This window comes from Salvelinus fontinalis, chromosome 18 (genome assembly GCF_029448725.1).
Source record: "Salvelinus fontinalis isolate EN_2023a chromosome 18, ASM2944872v1, whole genome shotgun sequence".
NCBI classification, from domain to species: Eukaryota; Metazoa; Chordata; class Actinopteri; order Salmoniformes; family Salmonidae; genus Salvelinus; species Salvelinus fontinalis.
The window spans coordinates 40,449,465-40,468,811 of record NC_074682.1 but is presented as its reverse complement, the minus strand read 5'-3'; the positions used below and the strand labels follow the sequence as shown (position 1 = coordinate 40,468,811).

Below are 19,347 nucleotides of genomic sequence, written 5' to 3'. Positions count from 1 at the left end.
TTCTGCTGTGGTGTCGAGACTTTTGTCGGGTGCTGAGGTGGGCTGTTCTGCTGGCGTCTCTGTGGGGATGGCCACCTCCCTAGTGGGTTGTTCTCTGTCACATGCCATCCCCCTCCACCTCTCCTCCAGCAGTCTGATCCTCTCCTCCATCCCCCTCTCCCTCTCCTCCAGCAGTCTGATCCTCTCCTCTAGTGCTTTGTTCTGCTCCTGCTTCTGCTCTTTCTCCTGTTGAAATTGTCCAGAGTGCAGATATGTCTCTCTCCACCTCCAGCTCTCCTGGTATGGTTAAGGGGGTGTTGTTGTGCTGGACTGTTGTCTGGGTCTGTGCTGACTGGAGTGTAATCACCTGCTGTTCCAGCTCCACCTGCCTTACCTCCAGCTGGGTGAATTTATCCTTCATTTCAATGAGGGGGAAGTACTCTGTGCTGGGAGGTTGACTGTCTGCTGAGGGTTGCTCGTCTGTGGGTCCTGATGAAGAGGTCTGGTCTGACCCGCTTGGGGTGGGGGTATCTTTATCAAGGGAGAGCTTCTCCTGCTGGGCTAATTCTTTGATTAGGTGAAAGTCCAGCTGAAACTGTTTGGGGTTGCCCTGTACCAATACTGTTCCAGACTTATAAAGATTTATATTAGCTGACTCCTCGTCCTCGTTGTCAAGAATCCTGAGTTTCCACCCCTCGTTAACCCCCCCTCTCTTAACAGAGGGGTAGTGTGCTAATATAGCACTGTGCCATGCCAGGGGATGGTTTGTGTGGAAGATAAGGTTGCTGATGTTCCCATTTTTGTAATAGTCAGCAAAAAGTGTCTCTTGATTTTCCATAAGGAGCTTCATTTTGTGCTCTTTTCTTGCCTTGTCATTCTTCACACTCACAGGGTACAGTATTTTAATTACCTCTGAACAGCGGGAGGGAGCTTCTAAGGCCTCTCCATTTGGTTGGGGTAGACTATTCGACTCTCCTGCCATTGTTGGGCTAATGGTCTTTGACACCTCTCACTTGACACGTCAGTGCTAGTTGAAGCTGTATCAAGCTTGGCAATTATGTTTCATTCAATGCTTATAAAGTAATGTCATGTATTTTTCTTCTTGGCTTTTGGCAATAGAATATAGTTTCAGACTAAACATTACTCACTCAGTTCCAGGTTGGGTGGTGTTTTCAGGTTTCTGTTGTTTTCCAGAGAATTTGCTGTGTAATAATCCTTGGTATTTGTGAATCTTTCAGGTGATTCCGTAATTCCGTCCAAAATCAGGATGTAGGTTTTGAGTTTTGATTTGAATTTAGGGTTATGTTGTAGAGGGTAGCATCCTGTATGTGTTCCTGACAAAAAATCCAAGTTTAACTAACTCTAAATCTATATTTTTTAAAGAAAATGCTGAAAAATGCAGGAGCTCATCTGATCATGACCTCTCTCTCTCTCTCTCTCTCTCTCTCTCTCTCTCTCTCTCTCTCTCTCTCTCTCTCTCTCTCTCTCTCTCTCTCTGTCTCTCTATATCTGTCTCTCTCTCTCTCGCTATCTCTCTCTCTCTCTCTCTCTCTCTCTCTCTCTCTCTCTCTCTCTCTCTCTAAATCTGTCTCTCTCTCTATATCTGTCTCTCTCTCTATATCTGTCTCTCTCTCTATATCTGTCTCTCTCTCTATATCTGTCTCTCCATCTCCCTATAGAGGTAAACAATGTCCCCTGTACTCCACGTCTTCACAGCAAGACTCTGGAGGTGTGTTACTGGGCTGTCAACAAGCTCAGACCCATCCTGGATCAGATGTGAGTGGTATAAACCTATGGAGCAGAACTCCTCTCTCAGCACTACAGATCAACCTGTAAAACCAGATTCTCATTCCCCCGTCTACCCTTCTACGTCTTCACATATATGACTTACATAGACACTTGTGTAGCCGTTGTGTTGATTTGATTATGCTCCTATAGAAAAGAGGAGAATGTCCGGCTGGATCCGAGAGGCCACACACGCCCCATGGTGGCTCAACACTACCAGGACTATAAGGTCCTCCAGCTGCCACAGCCAGTCCTAGCCCATGCAGAGGACTGCCTCTTCCCCTTAATCCCCAACACCAAGTACTTGAGCTACAGCATCTCCCCAAAACTGCACTACGGCCTGCCTGATGGAACCAGCTATCTCTAGTATCCTTGCCTCGCCACTTCTGCTTTCTACCACTGCTGACTTCCATGTTTTTCCACCCTCTCTATCTCTCTCTCCCTCCCTCTAACCTTTCCCAATGCTCTCTGCTCCTTTCACATCCTTAATCTATTTTAGCATGGAGCTCTCCTCTCAGTGTTGTCCCTGACTGTGTCTCAGCTACCCATCTGGTTCAGTAGCAGTGTGCCAGCTGCCCAGTGCCATGCCCGGAGGGGGCGTTTACACAAACATCTTCTCTGACAGTCCCTATGACATCCTGGTGGCCTCCTTCAAGCCCAGTGGCCATGGTGTTGTGTACCACACAGGCAAGCACAGGTATGGTCAGATCACCAGCGGTTTGAAACCAGAATACACTAACACAGTTGTTCTCAAAGTGTGGTCGGCGCACCCCTGGGGGTTCGCGATGGTGCTGCATAATAAAAAATGTAAAAAATGATATTACTAACGACAACAGATTCAACACATTTTGGCCAAGGGATCCGTGGAATAAGTTAAGATGGTCGAATGCAATACAATTTAATATTATTCATCTAGAATGGATGTTCTTAACCCTGGGCAACATGGGCCTGGGAGGCTCACAGGGATATTGGTATCCACAGTACGCCACCAATTCTACAATTTTTCAACTTAATACTTCTTGTATTTAAAAAAAAAAGTAAATGCACTGTATTATCTTTAAATTTGCAACACCAAAAAATCTCTCTGCCACATGACAAAATATGTAGAATTGCAGGAAATTAGCTTGAAAACTGCAAAATTTTCTCTCCGATGCCAAGCGACAGGCCTTTAAAAAGTTTCTTCCCAGGATCAGAGACTTGGTTTGTACGGCACTGCTGAAGTCATAGTACAACTCATTGTATGTTATTTTTTTTTATCTCACTCAAGTTATGTTCTGATTATGCTACCACATTTGCTACCACAAAAGAGGTCCCAGGCATCAAAAAGGTTGAGATCCTCTGCACTACAGATGTGCAGTAATGGTAGCCATGCAATCACAAACTTTAGCAGTAATTTCAAGAGTAAACCTATGAGAGTCTGTAAAAGAGTCTGTAAACTAAGGTTGTGTGATCAGGTCCAGCTGGGTTGCCTTGTTGGTGGGATCCTTGGGAGGTCAGCAGTACACAAGAGAGGGCTGTCTCACCAAGGAGTGGACCTTCAACCCCAGGTCTCAGAATGAAGTTCTGCACAAATACAAGGTGTGTGTGTACGTATGTGTGCGTGTGTGCAGCCCAAACACATCTACTATAGATTTTGTGTGTATTCATCAGGTGAACGAGAACATAACACTGACCTTCAGTAACCACTTGAACATGACCCTGATATTCAGCGTCCTGGTGGAGAATGACATCACCTTGAGTCTGAGGGGGGAGGAGCTGGTAAGAACCCAGAATCTAGGGTAGAGCCCCTAAACAGTCCTACATACTGAATATTGCCTCTACCAACTCTAAGCACAGAGAGAGTGAGAGCAAGGAAGGGAGGGATATCAGGAGACAGCATGACTGCATTGGGCCTGCTATGATATACTACTGAGCAAAACAATGTGATTGACTGATTAAATTCAGTAGAGCCGTCTCTAGTCTTTTGGGGGGCCCTAAGCGAGATTTGGTTGTGCCCCCCCCCCCCCCCCCCGCCTTCACCTCGTGGGCAAAGCATTTTAGTGGACCCTCTCTTGATGACAGAGCAATGTTGATTTTAAAGTTAGTGTCCTGCAATTCTACACATTTTGTCATGGGGTGTAGACAGTACCTAAAATTAGCATCCGCGTCATTCCTATTATGGGGTGACTTTTGGACCTCATAACTTTCTGGAAAAAACGTATACACACAGTACCAGTCAAAAGTTTGGACACACCTACTCATTCAAGGGTTTTTCTTAATTTTTACTATTTTCTACATTGTAGAATAATAGTGAAGACATCAAAACTAAGTCTTCGCTATTAAAACTATGTAGTAACCAAGAAAGGGTTAAACAAATCAAAATATTTTGGGGGATTTTAGATTCTTCAAAGTAGCCACCATTTGCCTTGATGACAGCTTTGCACACTCTTGGTATCCTCTCATTCCTATAAAAAGTTTAATGTTTAAGAGATATCTATTTGGTATTTGTTTGATGTGGTTTACTTAGTGTCAGTATGGAAGACTAGACAGCCTTCACTGTAAGCGGTTTATGATCACTATGGAAACAGCACTTTTTTCTGTCTCTGCTGTTGTCTAATGCATCTATTTTACTTATCTTCTTCCCTCTATCCCCTCCTCTCACATCCCTCTCACTTCCCCTCTTATCCCCCCTTCTCTCCCTCTCCTCCTTTCCTTCCCTCAATCCCCTCCTCTTTCATCCTTCTTACTTCCCCTCTTATCCCTCCTTCCCTCCCTCTTCTCCTTTCCTCACACTCCTCCCCATGTATAGCCTGTGAGTAGTGGAAGGGAGGGGCCAGGGGCAGCAGTGGTGGAGTCAGTGGAGGTCGAGGCCTACAGGGCGAAGTTACAGGGGATCAGGAAGAGAGTGAGAGAGACAGCGCTGCGCTGGCTTCAACTCTACCTGATGGCCACAGGTATCCCATCACCCCATGGGCTATTCTCCATGATTGATGGCCCTAGAACAACCCTGTTTGTTGTGTGATGTTTATTTCTTGTAAACTAAACTACTAGTCTTCTACCTAAACTCCCTCTGTTCTTCATCCCCCAGGCCTCAGTGATAAACCACTGCTCCCAGACTACAAATCCAGACCACCTAAACGCAAAGAGGCTTGGACTGCAACTCCCAGAGTACCTCTCACCATTGAGGAGATACCACCTACCTTTGTGCGTCCAGCCCGTCTGAGGAGGAAGGTCCCGAGGCCAGCCACCTGCAGCCTGCCCATGTCCACACCAGCCAACCTGTACAGACCTACCTTACACAGGTAACGCACGCGCACACGCACACGCACACGCACACGCACACACACACACACACACACACACACACACACACACACACACACACACACACACACACACACACACACACACACACACACACACACACACACACTAATCTTACAGTCTCTCTCTCCCACAGGGCAAAGTCAGCAGGCCTGCCATGCGTCTCAGCCCTCTCCCCCAGTGAAACTCCTCCATGCCCTGCGGTTCTCAGACTCCTCCTCCACAGCTCTCAGACTCCTCCTACTCCACAGGGCTGCCACTGCTCAACCCGCCTTCCCCTCCTGTCTGACCTGGAGCTGGAGCTGTTCCTCCGGGCCCCCTGGGCCCCCCGTGGCCACATCCTGGTGATCTACGTCACTTCCTCCCTCTGTCCCCCACCCAGGGCCCGCAATGTGGAGGTCATACTGCGGAGGGTCCATCACAGGCAGGTCCATGCCTCCGCCAATCCCTGTGCCAAGGTGAGGAGCTAGGGGTGTGGAGGTGTTACTTCTGTCCAAATGATACTCTTACTACCCATATATGGTGCACTGCTTTTGGTCTCTGATCCCAAATGTACTCAGTATTTTAGAAAGTAGTGCACAATATGGGGAATAGGGTGTCTTTAGGGACATACTGTATATAGACTATGTCTGATCATGGCTCAGACCAGAGTTGCCAGGTGTAGATAAAATGACTTGATCAAACAAGGCCTGAAAACGACCCACATTTATTGGCGGGCAGCAAGAGAGGAGTTGCCACATTTATCCAATAGGTGTTTCCATTCATGACGTGCGCACATGCTGCTCTCCTCTCACTCACGTGACTCAACTGCCTGCTGCAGTGCTCTCTCAACACACACACCCTTCCGCCCCCCCACCCACTCGGAAACACACATACACCGCTCCTGCCCTCCTCCTCATCACTCACTCAACAGAGAGAAATGCCATGGCGTCTGTGGTGAAGTTTAGAAGTAGCCCAAAAACCTGAAACCCGCGACCATTACATTTTCACGCGCAACATTGTTTTCAAAGTAGCCCAATTTGCAGCAAAACTGCAGACATGGCAACCCTGGCTCAGACATACAGTGGGAATGTGCTAGATGATTTTGCTATTTGTTGAGTGTTAATAATTATGATGTTTATGTCTGTGATAGAGTTCTCAGGACCCGTTCAGGTTGGTCAAATACGACACAGACACGGCCACTCGTCTGACCCAGTCATCACTTCCTGTCCTGGTCCAGAGGCACGGCATTGGACCTGGAACACTTCTGGTACACAACATGGGGGCACAGGGAGGAACGGGGGGTTTGGAAGTAGTTGATTATGGTTGGGACAGCCCAGCTAGCACAGAATGTTCTGAGAACCATATGTTTCTTATAGATTGACGAGAGCATGGATGTCCTATGGTTATTTTGCATTTTCACAACTTTCTGGGAATGGTGCAGGAAAGTTGCTTGGCTTTGGAACATTCTCAGCACGTTTAAGGAACTTGACTAAGTAATGTTATTTTCTTGATAACATTACTTTAACAGAATGTTTCCTAAAAATTCAAACATGGTTACATTTCATAACATTTTTGGTAATGTTCTACATTTGTCATTTAGCAGACGCTCTTATTCAGAGTGACTTAAAGGCGCAATTAGGGTTAAGTGCATTGCTCAAGGATTTTTCACCTAGTCAGCTCTGGGATTTGAACCAGTGACCTTTCAGTTACTGGCCCAACTCTCTTAACCGCAAGGCTACCTGCCGCCCTAGATAGGTACTCCAACTGGTTTGATATTGCGAATTTTCTCAGAATGTTCAGAGAACGTTAAGAAACAACATTCTTCTGTGGGAATTTCAGTACTTCAGCATAACGTTTTCTGCAGGTTTCCTTATGGTTCTTTTTAAAGTCATGTTCTCAGAACAGTAAGAGCTTTTCATTCAAAGAACGTTCTAAGAATGTTATTACAAAACATATTCATTCTGCTCTCAGTGTCAACAAAACTCTCTATCCTCTATCTTGTTAAAAAAATCTGAAAGTGCCAACGACCGCAAGGTGACTGGGAATATGGTCGAATACAAACAGTGTAGTCATTCCCTCCGTAAGGCAATCAAACAGGCAAAACGTCAGAATCGAGACAAAGTGGAGTCGCAATTCAATGGCTCAGACACAAGACTTATGTTGCAGGGTCTACAGACAATCACGGATTACAAACGGAAAACTAGCCAAGGACACCCACGTCTTGACAACCACGTCTTGCTCCCAGACAAGCATAACCCCTTCTTCGCCCGCTTTGAGGATAACACAGTGCCACTGACGCGGCCCACTCCCAAGAACTGTGGGCTCTCGTTCTAAATGGCCGACGTGAGCAAGACATTTAAGCGTGTTAATCCTTGCAAGACTGCTGTCCCAGACGGCATCCTTAGCCATGTCCTCAGAGCATGCGGAGACCAGCTGGCTGGAGTGTTTACGGACATATTCAATCTCTCCCTATCCCAGTCTGCTGTTCCCACTTGCTTCAAGATGTCCACCATTGTTCCTGTACCCAAGAAAGCAAAGGTAACTGAACTGAATGACTATTGCCCCATAGCACTCATTTCTGTCATCATGAAGTCCTTTAAGAGGCTAGTTAAGGATCATATCACCTCTACCTTACCTGACTTCCTAGACCCACTTTAATTCTCTTACCGCCCAATAGATCCACAGACGATGCAATCGCCATCGCACTGCACACTGCCCTATCCATCTGGACTAGAGGAATACCTATGTCAGAATGCTGTTCATTGACTGTAGCTCAACCTTCAACACCATAGTACAATCCAAGCTCATCATTAAGCTCGGGGTCCTGGGTCTGAACCCCACCCTGTGCAACTGGGTCCTGGACTTCCTGACGGGCCGCCAAAAGGTGGTAGGAAACAACACCTCCACTTCGCTTATCCTCAACACAGGGTTGTACAGCCGCCTGCTGTACTCCCTGTTCACCCATGACTGCGTGGCCACACACGCCTCCAACTCAATCATCAAGTTTGCAGACAACACAACAGTAGGCCTGATTGCCAGCAATGACAAGACAGCCTATAGGGAGGAGGTGAGGGCCCTCATGGACTGGTGCCAGGAAAATAACCTCTCCCTCAAAGTCAACAAAACGAAGGAGCTGATCGTTGACTTCAGGAAACAGCAGAGGGAGCATGCCCCTATCCCCATTGACAGGACCGCAGTGGAGAAGGTGGAAAGCTTCAAGTTCCTCATCATACACATCACTGACAATCTGAAATGGTCCTCCCACACAGACAGTGTGGTGAAGAAGGTGCAACAGCGCCTCTTCAACCTCAGGAGGCTGAAGAAATTTGGCTTGGCCCATAAGACCGTCAGAAACTTTTACAGATGCACAATTGAAAGCATCCTGTCGGGCAGCAGGGCTCTCCAGAGGGTGGTGCGGTCTGTCCTATGCATCACCGGGTGCACAGTCTTGAAGGGAACTCCTTCAAGACTGTTGGAAAAGCATTCCAGGTGAAATTGGTTGAGAGAATACCAAGTGTGCTCGGCTGTCATCAAGGCAAAGAGTGTTCATAGTTGCGATGTCTTCACTATTATTCTACAATGTAGAAAATAGTCAAAATAAAGACCCTTGAATGGACTCCCGAGTGGCGCAGCGGTCTAAGGCACTGCATCTCAGTGCTAGAGGCGTCACTACAGATCCTGGTTCGATTCCAGGTTGTATCACAACCGGACGTTATTGGTTGTCCCGTAGTGCGGCGCACAATTGTCCCAGCGGTGTCCGGGTTAGGGTTTGGCCGGGGTAGACAGTCATTGTAAATAAGAATTTGTTCTTAACTGACTTGCCTAGTTACATTAAAATAAATGAGTAGCTGTGTCAACTTTTTTCTGTACATAGACATGGAATCACTGGCCACTTTAATATTGGAACACAAGTCACTTTAATAATGTTTACTGACTGCTTCACTCATCTCATATGTATATACTGCATTCTATTCTACTCTATTTTAGTCAATGCCACTCCAACATTGCTTGTCCTAATATTTCTTAATTCCATTCTTTTACTTTTATATTTGTGTATATTTGTGTATTGTTAGATACTACTGCACTGTTGGAGCTAGGAACACAAGCATTTCACTACACCAGCAATAACATCTGCTAAATACTGTATGTATGTGACCAATCAAATTTGATTTGATTTAATTTGTGTGCAGGTGTTGGCCGCCCCCACTAATTAGCCACACCTGATCTTAATGAGGGTTTCCTTTCAAATGGGATTTGTTTGAATAGACTAAAATGAACAGCTTTGTAATGAGTAAATAAAACATGGCATGCTAGCTCCATTCTGTTGGCGCAGTGGACTAATTCCATGGGATAGAGAACAGGAGATCTTCGGCTTGAATCTCACTGACACTGTGACACAATAAAAAATAAATGCCTAAGCAAATGCATTTCCATGTGTTTTATCTGTGCTTGGAGTTCAAACCCATTAACCCAAGCTAGCAGTGTTATTAAAAGTCTTATTGAAACATTCAGTGAACATTTTAAGGAAGTTATTCATAAACCTCCAAATACCCTTTACATTTTGTTCAAAACATTCACTACAATGTTCTCAGAACGTTATTTAATAACCTTCAAATAACCTATGATTTCTGTTCTCAGAACATTCATTTGTTAAACATCCCAGGAAAACTTTCAAGAAACCATAGTGAAACATTCTAACAACATCCCTGCAACCTAAAAAGTAACGTTCCCAGAAAAGGTGAAATTTCTACTTCCATTCTCAGAATGTTAAAAAACGTTCTGTTTTACATGTCAGGAAAATGATGGCTTTGTTCACAGAACCAATGGGAAAACAAAAATGTACGTTCCCACAACTTCCAAGGAACCACATGTGCTAGCTGGGAGTGTAGGAGATCTCTGTCCTACAGAATGTGGGGGTGCTACTGTATAGTTGTCTGTTAATAGTTTTAACTTCCTCTCGTCTCCTTTCCTCCATTTATCACTGATCTGGCATCATTTGAAAGGTTGAAGCAATATGGTGGAAACTTACCCAGTTCTCTCATTTATTTATTTATTTATTTTATTTAACCTTTATTTAACCAGGTAGGCAAATTGAGAACACGTTCTCATTTACAATTGCGACCTGGCCAAGATAAAGCAAAGCAGTTCGACACATACAACAACACATAGTTACACATGTAGGAAAAACAAACATATAGTCAATAATACAGTGAAAAAAATAAGTCTATATACAATGTGAGCAAGTGAGGTGAGATAAGGGAGGTGAAGGCAAACAGATATATGTATAAATAAATAAAAATATAAAAAGGCCATGGAGGCGAAGTGAGTACAACACAGCAAGTAAAATAAAAACTAAAAAAACACTGAAATGGTTGGTTTGCATTGGAAGAAAGTGCAAAGTAGAGACAGAAATAATGGGGTGCAAAGGAGCAAAATAAATAAATAAATAAATAAATACAGTAGGTAAAGAGGTAGTTGTTTGGGCTAAATTGTAGATGGGTTATGTACAGGTGCAGTAATCTATGAGCTACTCTGACAGCTGGTGCTTAAAGCTAGTGAGGGAGATAGGTGTTTCCAGTTTCAGAGATTTTTGTAGTTCGTTCCAGTCATTGGCAGCAGAGAACTGGAAGGAGAGGCGTCCAAAGGAAGAATTGGTTTTGGGGGTGACTAGAGAGATATACCTGCTGGAGCGCGTGCTACAGGTAGGTGCTGCTATGGTGACCAGCGAGCTGAGATAAGGGGGGACTTTACCTAGCAGGGTCTTGTAGATGACCTGGAACCAGTGGGTTTGGCGACGAGTATGAAGCGAGGGCCAGCCAACGAGAGTGTACAGGTCGCAGTGGTGGGTAGTATATGGGGCTTTGGTGACAAAACGGATGGCACTGTGATAGACTGCATCCAATTTATTGAGTAGGGTTTTGGAGGCTATTTTGTAAATGACATCACCGAAGTCGAGGATTGGTAGGATGGTCAGTTTTACAAGGGTATGTTTGGCAGCATGAGTAAAGGATGCTTTGTTGCGGAATAGGAAGCCAATTCTAGATTTGACTTTGGATTGGAGATGTTTGATGTGGGTCTGGAAGGAGAGTTTACAGTCTAACCAGACACCTAGGTATTTGTAGTTGTCCACATATTCTAAGTCAGAGCCGTCCAAAGTAGTGATGTTGGACAGGCGGGCAGGAGCAGGCAGCGATCGGTTGAAGAGCATGCATTTGGTTTTACTTGTATTTAAGAGCAGTTGGAGGCCACGGAAGGAGAGTTGTATGGCATTGAAGCTCGCCTGGAGGGTTGTTAACACAGTGTCAAAAGAAGGGCCAGAAGTATACAGAATAGTGTCGTCTGCGTAGAGGTGGATCAGAGAATCACCAGCAGCAAGAGCGACATCATTGATGTAAACAGAGAAGAGAGTCGGTCCAAGAATTGAACCCTGTGGCACCCCCATAGAGACTGCCAGAGGCCCGGACAACAGACCCTCCGATTTGACACACTGAACTCTATCAGAGAAGTAGTTGGTGAACCAGGCGAGGCAATCATTAGAGAAACCAAGGCTGTCGAGTCTGCCAATGAGGATGTGGTGATTGACAGAGTCAAAAGCCTTGGCCAGGTCAATGAATACGGCTGCACAGTATTGTTTCCTATCGATGGCGGTTACGATATCGTTTATGACCTTGAGCGTGGCTGAGGTGCACCCATGACCAGCTCTGAAACCAGATTGCATAACGGAGAAGGTGTGGTGTGATTCGAAATGGTCGGTAATCTGTTTGTTGACTTGGCTTTCGAAGACCTTAGAAAGGCAGGGTAGGATAGATATAGGTCTGTAGCAGTTAGGGTCAAGGGTGTCCCCCCCTTTGAAGAGGGGGATAACCGCAGCTGCTTTCCAATCTTTGGGGATCTCAGACGACACGAAAGAGAGGTTGAAGAGGCTAGTAATAGGGGTGGCAACAATTTCAGCAGATAGTTTTAGAAAGAAAGGGTCCAGATTATCTAGCCCGGCTGATTTGTAAGGGTCCAGATTTTGCAGCTCATTAAGAACATCAGCTGACTGTATTTGGGAGAAAGAGAAATGGGGAAGGCTTGGGCGAGTAGCAGAGGGGAGGGCAGTGCTGTTGTCCGGGGTAGGGGTAGCCAGGTGGAAAGCATGGCCAGCCGTAGAAAAATGCTTATTGAAATTCTCAATTATAGTGGATTTGTCGGTGGTGACAGTGTTTCCTATCTTCAGAGCGGTTGGAAGCTGGGAGGAGGTGTTCTTATTCTCCATGGACTTTACGGTGTCCCAGAACTTTTTTGAATTTGTGTTGCAGGAAGCAAATTTCTGCTTGAAAAAGCTAGCCTTGGCTGTTCTAACTGCCTGTGTATATTGGTTTCTGGCTTCCCTGAAAAGTTGCATATCACGGGGGCTGTTCGATGCTAATGCAGAACGCCATAGGATGTTTTTCTGTTGTTTAAGGGCAGTCAGGTCAGGAGAGAACCAAGGGCTATATCTGTTCCTGGTTCTAAATTTCTTGAATGGGGCATGCTTATTCAAGATGGTGAGGAAGGCATTTTAAAAAAATGACCAGGCATCCTCTACTGACGGGATGAGATCAATATCCTTCCAGGATACCCCGGCCAGGTCGATTAGGAAGGCCTGCTCGCTGAAGTGTTTCAGGGAGCGTTTGACAGTGATGAGTGGAGGTCGTTTGACCGCTGACCCATTACGGATGCAGGCAATGAGGCAGTGATCGCTGAGATCTTGGTTGAAAACAGCAGAGGTGTATTTGGAGGGCAAGTTTGTTAGGATGATATCTATGAGGGTACCCGTGTTTACGGAATTGGGGTGGTACCTGGTAGGTTCATTGATAATTTGTGTGAGATTGAGGGCATCAAGCTTAGATTGTAGGGTGGCTGGGGTGTTGAGCATGTTCAAATTTAGGTCGCCTAGCAGCACGAGCTCTGAAGATAGAATGAAGGAAAGGAGACAAGGAAACGGAGCCCATGTTATAGTATTGAGAGACTTCCTGTATGGGGGGGCGAGGCGCTTCCTGGTTTGGTGGAGGGAAGACCCCCATGTGACCTTGAACCCCCCCTCTTTGTTTCCATTTGCCTCTAGTGAGACCGGCCCAACAGACTGGGAAACAATCACTCAGACAGTCACAGCTCTTCTGTCACCATCTGTGTGTTTGTTATGTGTGTTACTGTTTGTGTGTGTGCGTACGAGCGTGTGTGTATGTGACTGTTTGTCTGCACTCCCATTTATGAAGATGCATTTATGTGTTGCTACCAGGGCACATTTTGGAGAGAGGGAGAGAAGAAGAATCTAATATGTTTCTAAACATTAATGCGGATGCTACCGTGATTATGGATAATCTTGAATGAATTGTGAATAATGATGAGTGAGAAAGTTACAAAGGGTCAAATATCATACCCCCGAGACATCCTAACCTCCCCTTTTATTGGTAATGGTGAGAGGTTAGCACAGCGTTTCCCAAACCCGGTCCTCGGGACCCCAAGGGATGCCTTAACACTACGCTGATTCCAATGATCAAAGCTTGAGAATTAGTTGATTATTTGAATAAGCTATGTAGTGCTACAGCAATAAATAAGACGTGCAACTCTTGGGGTCCTGAGGACTAAGTTTGGGAAATGCTGGATTAGCATGTCTTGGTTGTATGATCTTTGACCCTCTGTACATTTCTCACTCATCATTATTCGCAACTCCTCCTGGATTCCTTACATTTTTTTGAGCAAACAACAGCTCAGCATATGAATTATTTTATACAGTCGTTGTTGCTAGTTTTAGTTTAGTTTATGAATTCGACCATTTAAAAAAATCAAGCACACATAAAACTTGAAAACGGTATACATGCACATGAGAAAAATCATTGAGGATAACACACAATAAAGTCTGGGACTTATTTCAATTGTGGTCCTCTTGAAACAAGATGGCTAGGCAAGATCGAACACGGTTGAACACAGTGCTCATATCTTTATCAACAGTGTCAATAATTTCAGACCCCACTATACATGCATATACACTGAGTGTATAAAACATTGAGAACACCTACTCTTTCCGTGTCATAGGCTGACCAGGTGAATCCAGGTTAAATCTATGATCCCTTGTTGATGTTGCTTGTTAAATCCACTTCAATCAGTACAATGAAGGGCAGGAGTCTGTTAAAGAAGGATTTTTAATAAGCCTTGAGACATGGATTGTGTATATGTGCTATTCAGGGGGTGAATGGGCAAGACAAAATGTTTAAGTGCCTTTGAACGGGGCATGGTAGTAGGTTCCAGGCGCACAGGTTTTAGTGCATCAAAAACTGCAACGCTGCTGAGGTTTTCACACTCCACAGTTTCCCGTGTGTATGAAGAATGGCCCACCACCCAAAGGACATCCAGCAAACTTGACAACTGTGGGAAGCATTGGAGTCAACATGGGCCAGCATCCCTGTAGAACGCTTTCGACACCTTGTAGAGTCAGTGCACTGACAAATTGACGCTGTTCTGAGGGCAAAAGGGGATGTAACTCAATATTAGGAAGGTGTTTTGTACACTCAGTGTATAATGCAGTGCAGGGCAGAATGCACAAAACAATAAAGAAAAAGCCACTTATTGAAGGTTATGACCAAATAATTCAACCTAATAACAGCAGAGTGATACACACAAAGATTTTGCTTGCCTCAGATGAAAAACGATAAGCCATATTTTTTCCCCTGTTGTCATTGCTTTATTTTATAAGTTATTTATATGTTATTGTGCAGCTAGATAGAGACACTGTAAAATTACCTTCTCTGTGCTAGATGGCCATGAAATTAGATGTTTTGTATTTTGCCTTAAAGTTGAGGTTTCTAACCAAAACCAAATCCAAATGTGCAATTTTCTTCTATTTATTTATACCAACCTGACACCCTTTACTGTTTTCTCTCCTTGTGTGTGCAACTGGTCATGTGTGTCCACAGATGTATGCTGGGGGAAAGTTGATTTTCGGAGGCAGTGCTCTGAATGGCTATGGCTTCAGCAAGACCAACCTCCTGAAGCAGATTGCCAAAACCCAGAGTGACTATGCCAAGGGCAACTTCCTACCTCATGATTACAAACTGGGGTGAGTCTGGCACAGAACCACATAGGACCATCACCTCGTTTACTGACTATTCAAACAGCCAAGGGTCGACCCAAAATCTGCCTGTGGGTTAACATGATCAGTGGGTTTATCTTAGACCAGAGGTTTTGTAAACGTTTCATTCCCAGGGACCCCCGCCCAGGCAAACCGGCTACCCAGGGACTCCATAGTATGTGAGCAAAGAAAATGAATCATGTCTTGTCTTATCATCAGGTGAATGATGATGGCAAGTAGAATTAATCAACATTTTAAAATTAATATATTTGATAGACAGTTTCATTATTTTGACCTCACAGTTCATTGGAACAGGAAGTGTAAACTCTAACATAGCCTATTAACTAGAAAGGGAACATGGCGCCGAAGAGAACATTTTGCTGTTGTAAAGCTATTTCTCTGCAATTCTACACATTTTTACATTGAACTGAGATAACATTTTCATTTTGGAAGCACATTTCCAGCAATTCTACAAAGTTTGGTATTGAGCTGAGAGAGAATTTTACAGTTTTAAAGCACATTTCCTGCAATTCAATGCATTTTGCCATGGCTAATGCTGTGTTCCTCTGCTCAAACATAACACAATCATTGGGCAAGTGCCCTGAATACACTGTTTTTCCAATTTTCGATTCTCCCTGACTGTCTAGGTTTTATTTGATTGTTATAGTTCTCAAGGATGGTATTATTTAAAAATATATACACTACCGTTCAAAAGTTTGGGGTCACTTAGAAATTTCCTTATTTTTTAAAGAAAATCACAGTTTGTGCTGTTCTGTGAAGGAAGTAGTACACAGCGTTGTACGAGATCTTCAGTTTCTTGGCAATTTCTCGCATGGAATAGCCTTCAGTTCTCAGAAAAATAATAGACTGACTAGTTTCAGAAGAAAGATCTTTGCTTCTGGCCATTTTGAGCCTGTAATCGAACCCACAAATGCTGATGCTCCAGATACTCAACTAGTCTAAAGAAGGACAGTTTTATTGCTGCTTTAATCAGTACAAAAGTTTTCAGCTGTGCTAACACAATTGCAAAAGGGTTTTCTAATGATCAATTAGCCTTTTAAAATGATAGACTTGGATTAGCTAACACAACATGTTATGGTTGCTGATAATGGGCCTCTGTAAGCCTACTGTATGTAGATATTCAATTTTTCAAAAATCAGCCATTTCCAGCTACAATAATCACTTACAACATTAAAAATGACTACACTGTATTTCTGATCAATTTGATGTTATTTTAATGGACAAAAAAATGGATTTTCTTTCAAAAACAAGGACATTTCTAAGTGACCCCAAACTTTTGAACAGTAGTGTATATAGTTCAATATCTTTTCAGCATGCTTTCTGGTTTTAAAGATATTCTCTGTTACTTTTGTATATTTTTTGGACAATAGTTCTGAGAGTAGCGCTCACGAGTCAAAAGCGGTCCCGAAAAATGTGTGTTACGTCACAAATGTGCAGATATGTGCACCACGTCATTGCTCTCTCTCGATCTACCTTGTGTGCGTCTTGCTAGCTGAAGCTCATTGACTAGAATTCGAATTGCTAGGGGGCCAGGCCCACGTGGGGGTAAATGTAGGGAAAATGCCGCCGCACAGCTTCCAGAAAAGTCGCATTCAAACTAGGGATTTCGTGGCTAATTGAAGTGAAACAGTAATTCTACTCATAGATTAAACATGTATGAACTACGCACATCCAGCCCAAAGCGGGAGGTTTAAACAATATTTACTAGTCAACAAAGTACCGGCCAGCGTATCATTTTCTATTACAGACAAAACCTGTAATTGTCTCCAATGACTAAGTTCCTCCATATTAAAGGGATAGTTCAAGATTTTGGCATTGAAGCCTTTAATCTACAGTGCATTCGGAAAGTATTCAGACCTCTTGACTTTTTCCACATTTTATTATGTTACAGCCTTTTTCCCTCATCAATCTACACACAAACCCCATAACCACAAAGCAAAAACAGGTTGTAAGACATCTTTTCCAATGTAAAAATAAATATATCATGAAATATCACATTTACATACAGTACCAGTCAAAAGTTTGGACACACCTATTCATCACAGGGTTTTTCTTTATTTTTTACTATTTTCTACATTGTAGAATAATAGTGAAGACATCAAAACTATGAAATAACACATATGGAATCATGTAAAAAACAAAAAATTGTTAATTTGTGGAACTTGGACCATCAGACAACTTGGACCATCAGACCACTATGATCATTGTTGTCGGTGATCAGGTCTACCACTTTCGTGTCGTCGCCAAACTTAATGATGGTGTTGGAGTCGTGCGTGGCCACGTAGTCGTGGGTGAACAGGGAGTACAGAAGGGGGTCCCCGTGTTGAGGGTCAGTGTGGCAGATGTGGTGTTGCCTACCCTCACCATCTGGGGGTAGCCCATCAGGAAGTCAAGAATCCAGTTGCAGAGGGAGATGTTCAGTCCCAGGGTCTTTAGCTTTGTGATGAACTTGGAGGGCATTATAGTGTTGAACACTGACCTATAGTCAATGAACAGCATTCTTACATAGGTGTTCCTTTTGTCCAGGTGGGAAAGGGCAGTGTGGAATGCAATAGAGATTGCGTCATCTGTGGATCTGTTGGGGCAGTATGCGAATTGGGAGTGGGTCCAGGGTTTCTGGGATGATGGTGTTGATGTGAGCCATGACCAGCCTTTCAAAGTATTTCATGGCTACAGATGTGAGTGTGAGAATTATGTTTTTGCTCAGTCAGTGGGAGAATTATCATGTTTTGCGATCAAATCAAATCATTACATTCAAACAGGCCAATGAACATGTGTTAACTCGTTCCAGCTCTTAAAGTAAAGGCATTGACAGGGGTGTAAAATATTGTATGTATTGGCATCAGAGAGAGAAAGAGAGTGTCTGTGTAGATGTATGAGTGTTTATATGGATTGTGCAGTGTCAGATCAATGCTGTGATGGATGAAATGAAAAGTGAGAGCCTCCGCTTGGCCTGGAGAGCCAGCAGGCCTGTGGCCAATCACTTCAAGTGGACTGTAGTGTTAGTTTGTCACTTAGCTCTCCTTGATAGATCCCAAGGCTGGGAGGCCAAGTGTCCCCCTCAAACTGAGCCAGCAGGACGCAGTAAAGGGGACGGGCAAATGGAAGACAGACCCCTCAGATCCCGATCCTCCTGCTCCCACTACAAGGAGAACCGGTTCCTTGATAAGCTTCTATCCAGGTAAACACGCACACACACACACATTGTGAGACCTGTTTCAGCTGTTCAAAAGTATTTTTATGTTTGTGGTAAAAGTTTAAATTGAAGCTAGTGTATTGTAGACACACACACTCCTTTCCCCTAAGGTCTCTAGGGGGCACGGCCCTGGACTTTGTGGTGTCCAGCATGTCAGACAGGGTGTGCATCCTGGCCATGCAGAGCAAGAGGCTGAGCATAGCCAGACCTGCCACCACAGACTGATGCAGTGCCACTGACACCAGAGGGATGATGCTTGTTACTCCTCCCTCTGTCATCTTCTCCTGACTCAGGACTTTTTTCATCAGGATGGGGGGGGGGGGGGGGTCTCAGTGACTGATCTGCACTCTTCCTGCAGTAACTAACTGTGATGACAAGGGAATGTAAGGGGGTTTAATTTGATTCTGACAGTGTTAGGAAACAATTTGACAAGTTTATTTTTGTAATAGAAAATTGATTACTTTTCAAAGTGTCAAAGTTCAAATTGTCAATACAAAATAATGCACATTCTTCTCATTTCTTGTTTTGACATCAGTGTAACTACCCAATATGCAGGCTCGTGTACATACAGTTGAAGTTGGAAGTTTACATACATCTTAGTCAAATACATTTAAGCTCAGTTTTTCACAATTCCTGACATTTAATCCTAGTAACAATTCCCTGTCTTAGGTCAGTTAGGATCACCACTCTATTTTAAGAATGTGAAATGTCAGAATAATAGTAGAGAGAATGATCTTTCAGTCATAAGTTTACATACACTCAATTAGTATTTGGTAGCATTGCCTTTAAATTGTCTAACTTGGGTCAAATGTTTCGGGTAGCCTTCCACAAGCTTCCCACAATAAGTTGGGTGAATTTTGGCCCATTCCTCCTGACAGAGCTGGTGTAACTGAGTCAGGTTTGTAGGCCTCCTTGCTCGCACACACTTTCAGTTCTGCCCACATATTTTCTATAGGATTGAGGTCAGGGCTTTATGATGGACACTCCA

General features: G+C 44.1%; 1 protein-coding gene across 1 annotated transcript; it reads left to right on the top strand.

The window, feature by feature from the left end:
* The first annotated feature begins 1,665 nt into the window (after positions 1 to 1,665).
* LOC129815506 (uncharacterized protein C3orf20 homolog) lies at positions 1,666 to 9,476 on the top strand. The gene is made up of 7 exons (XM_055869394.1): positions 1,666 to 1,755; positions 1,918 to 2,130; positions 2,306 to 2,461; positions 4,553 to 4,697; positions 4,832 to 5,045; positions 5,204 to 5,525; positions 6,200 to 9,476. Exons 4-7 carry the CDS (start codon positions 4,688 to 4,690, stop codon positions 6,428 to 6,430), a joined length of 777 nt encoding a protein of 258 aa, XP_055725369.1. The 5' UTR covers positions 1,666 to 1,755; positions 1,918 to 2,130; positions 2,306 to 2,461; positions 4,553 to 4,687; the 3' UTR covers positions 6,431 to 9,476.
* The last annotated feature ends 9,871 nt before the right edge of the window (positions 9,477 to 19,347 follow it).

Bases quoted from the DNA above. Each gene is read 5' to 3' on its own strand.
- LOC129815506 (XM_055869394.1), top strand. The intron at 5,046-5,203 runs GTAACGCACGCG...TCTCTCCCACAG, and splicing joins TACAGACCTACCTTACACAG to GGCAAAGTCAGCAGGCCTGC. The intron at 5,526-6,199 runs GTGAGGAGCTAG...TGTCTGTGATAG, and splicing joins CCGCCAATCCCTGTGCCAAG to AGTTCTCAGGACCCGTTCAG.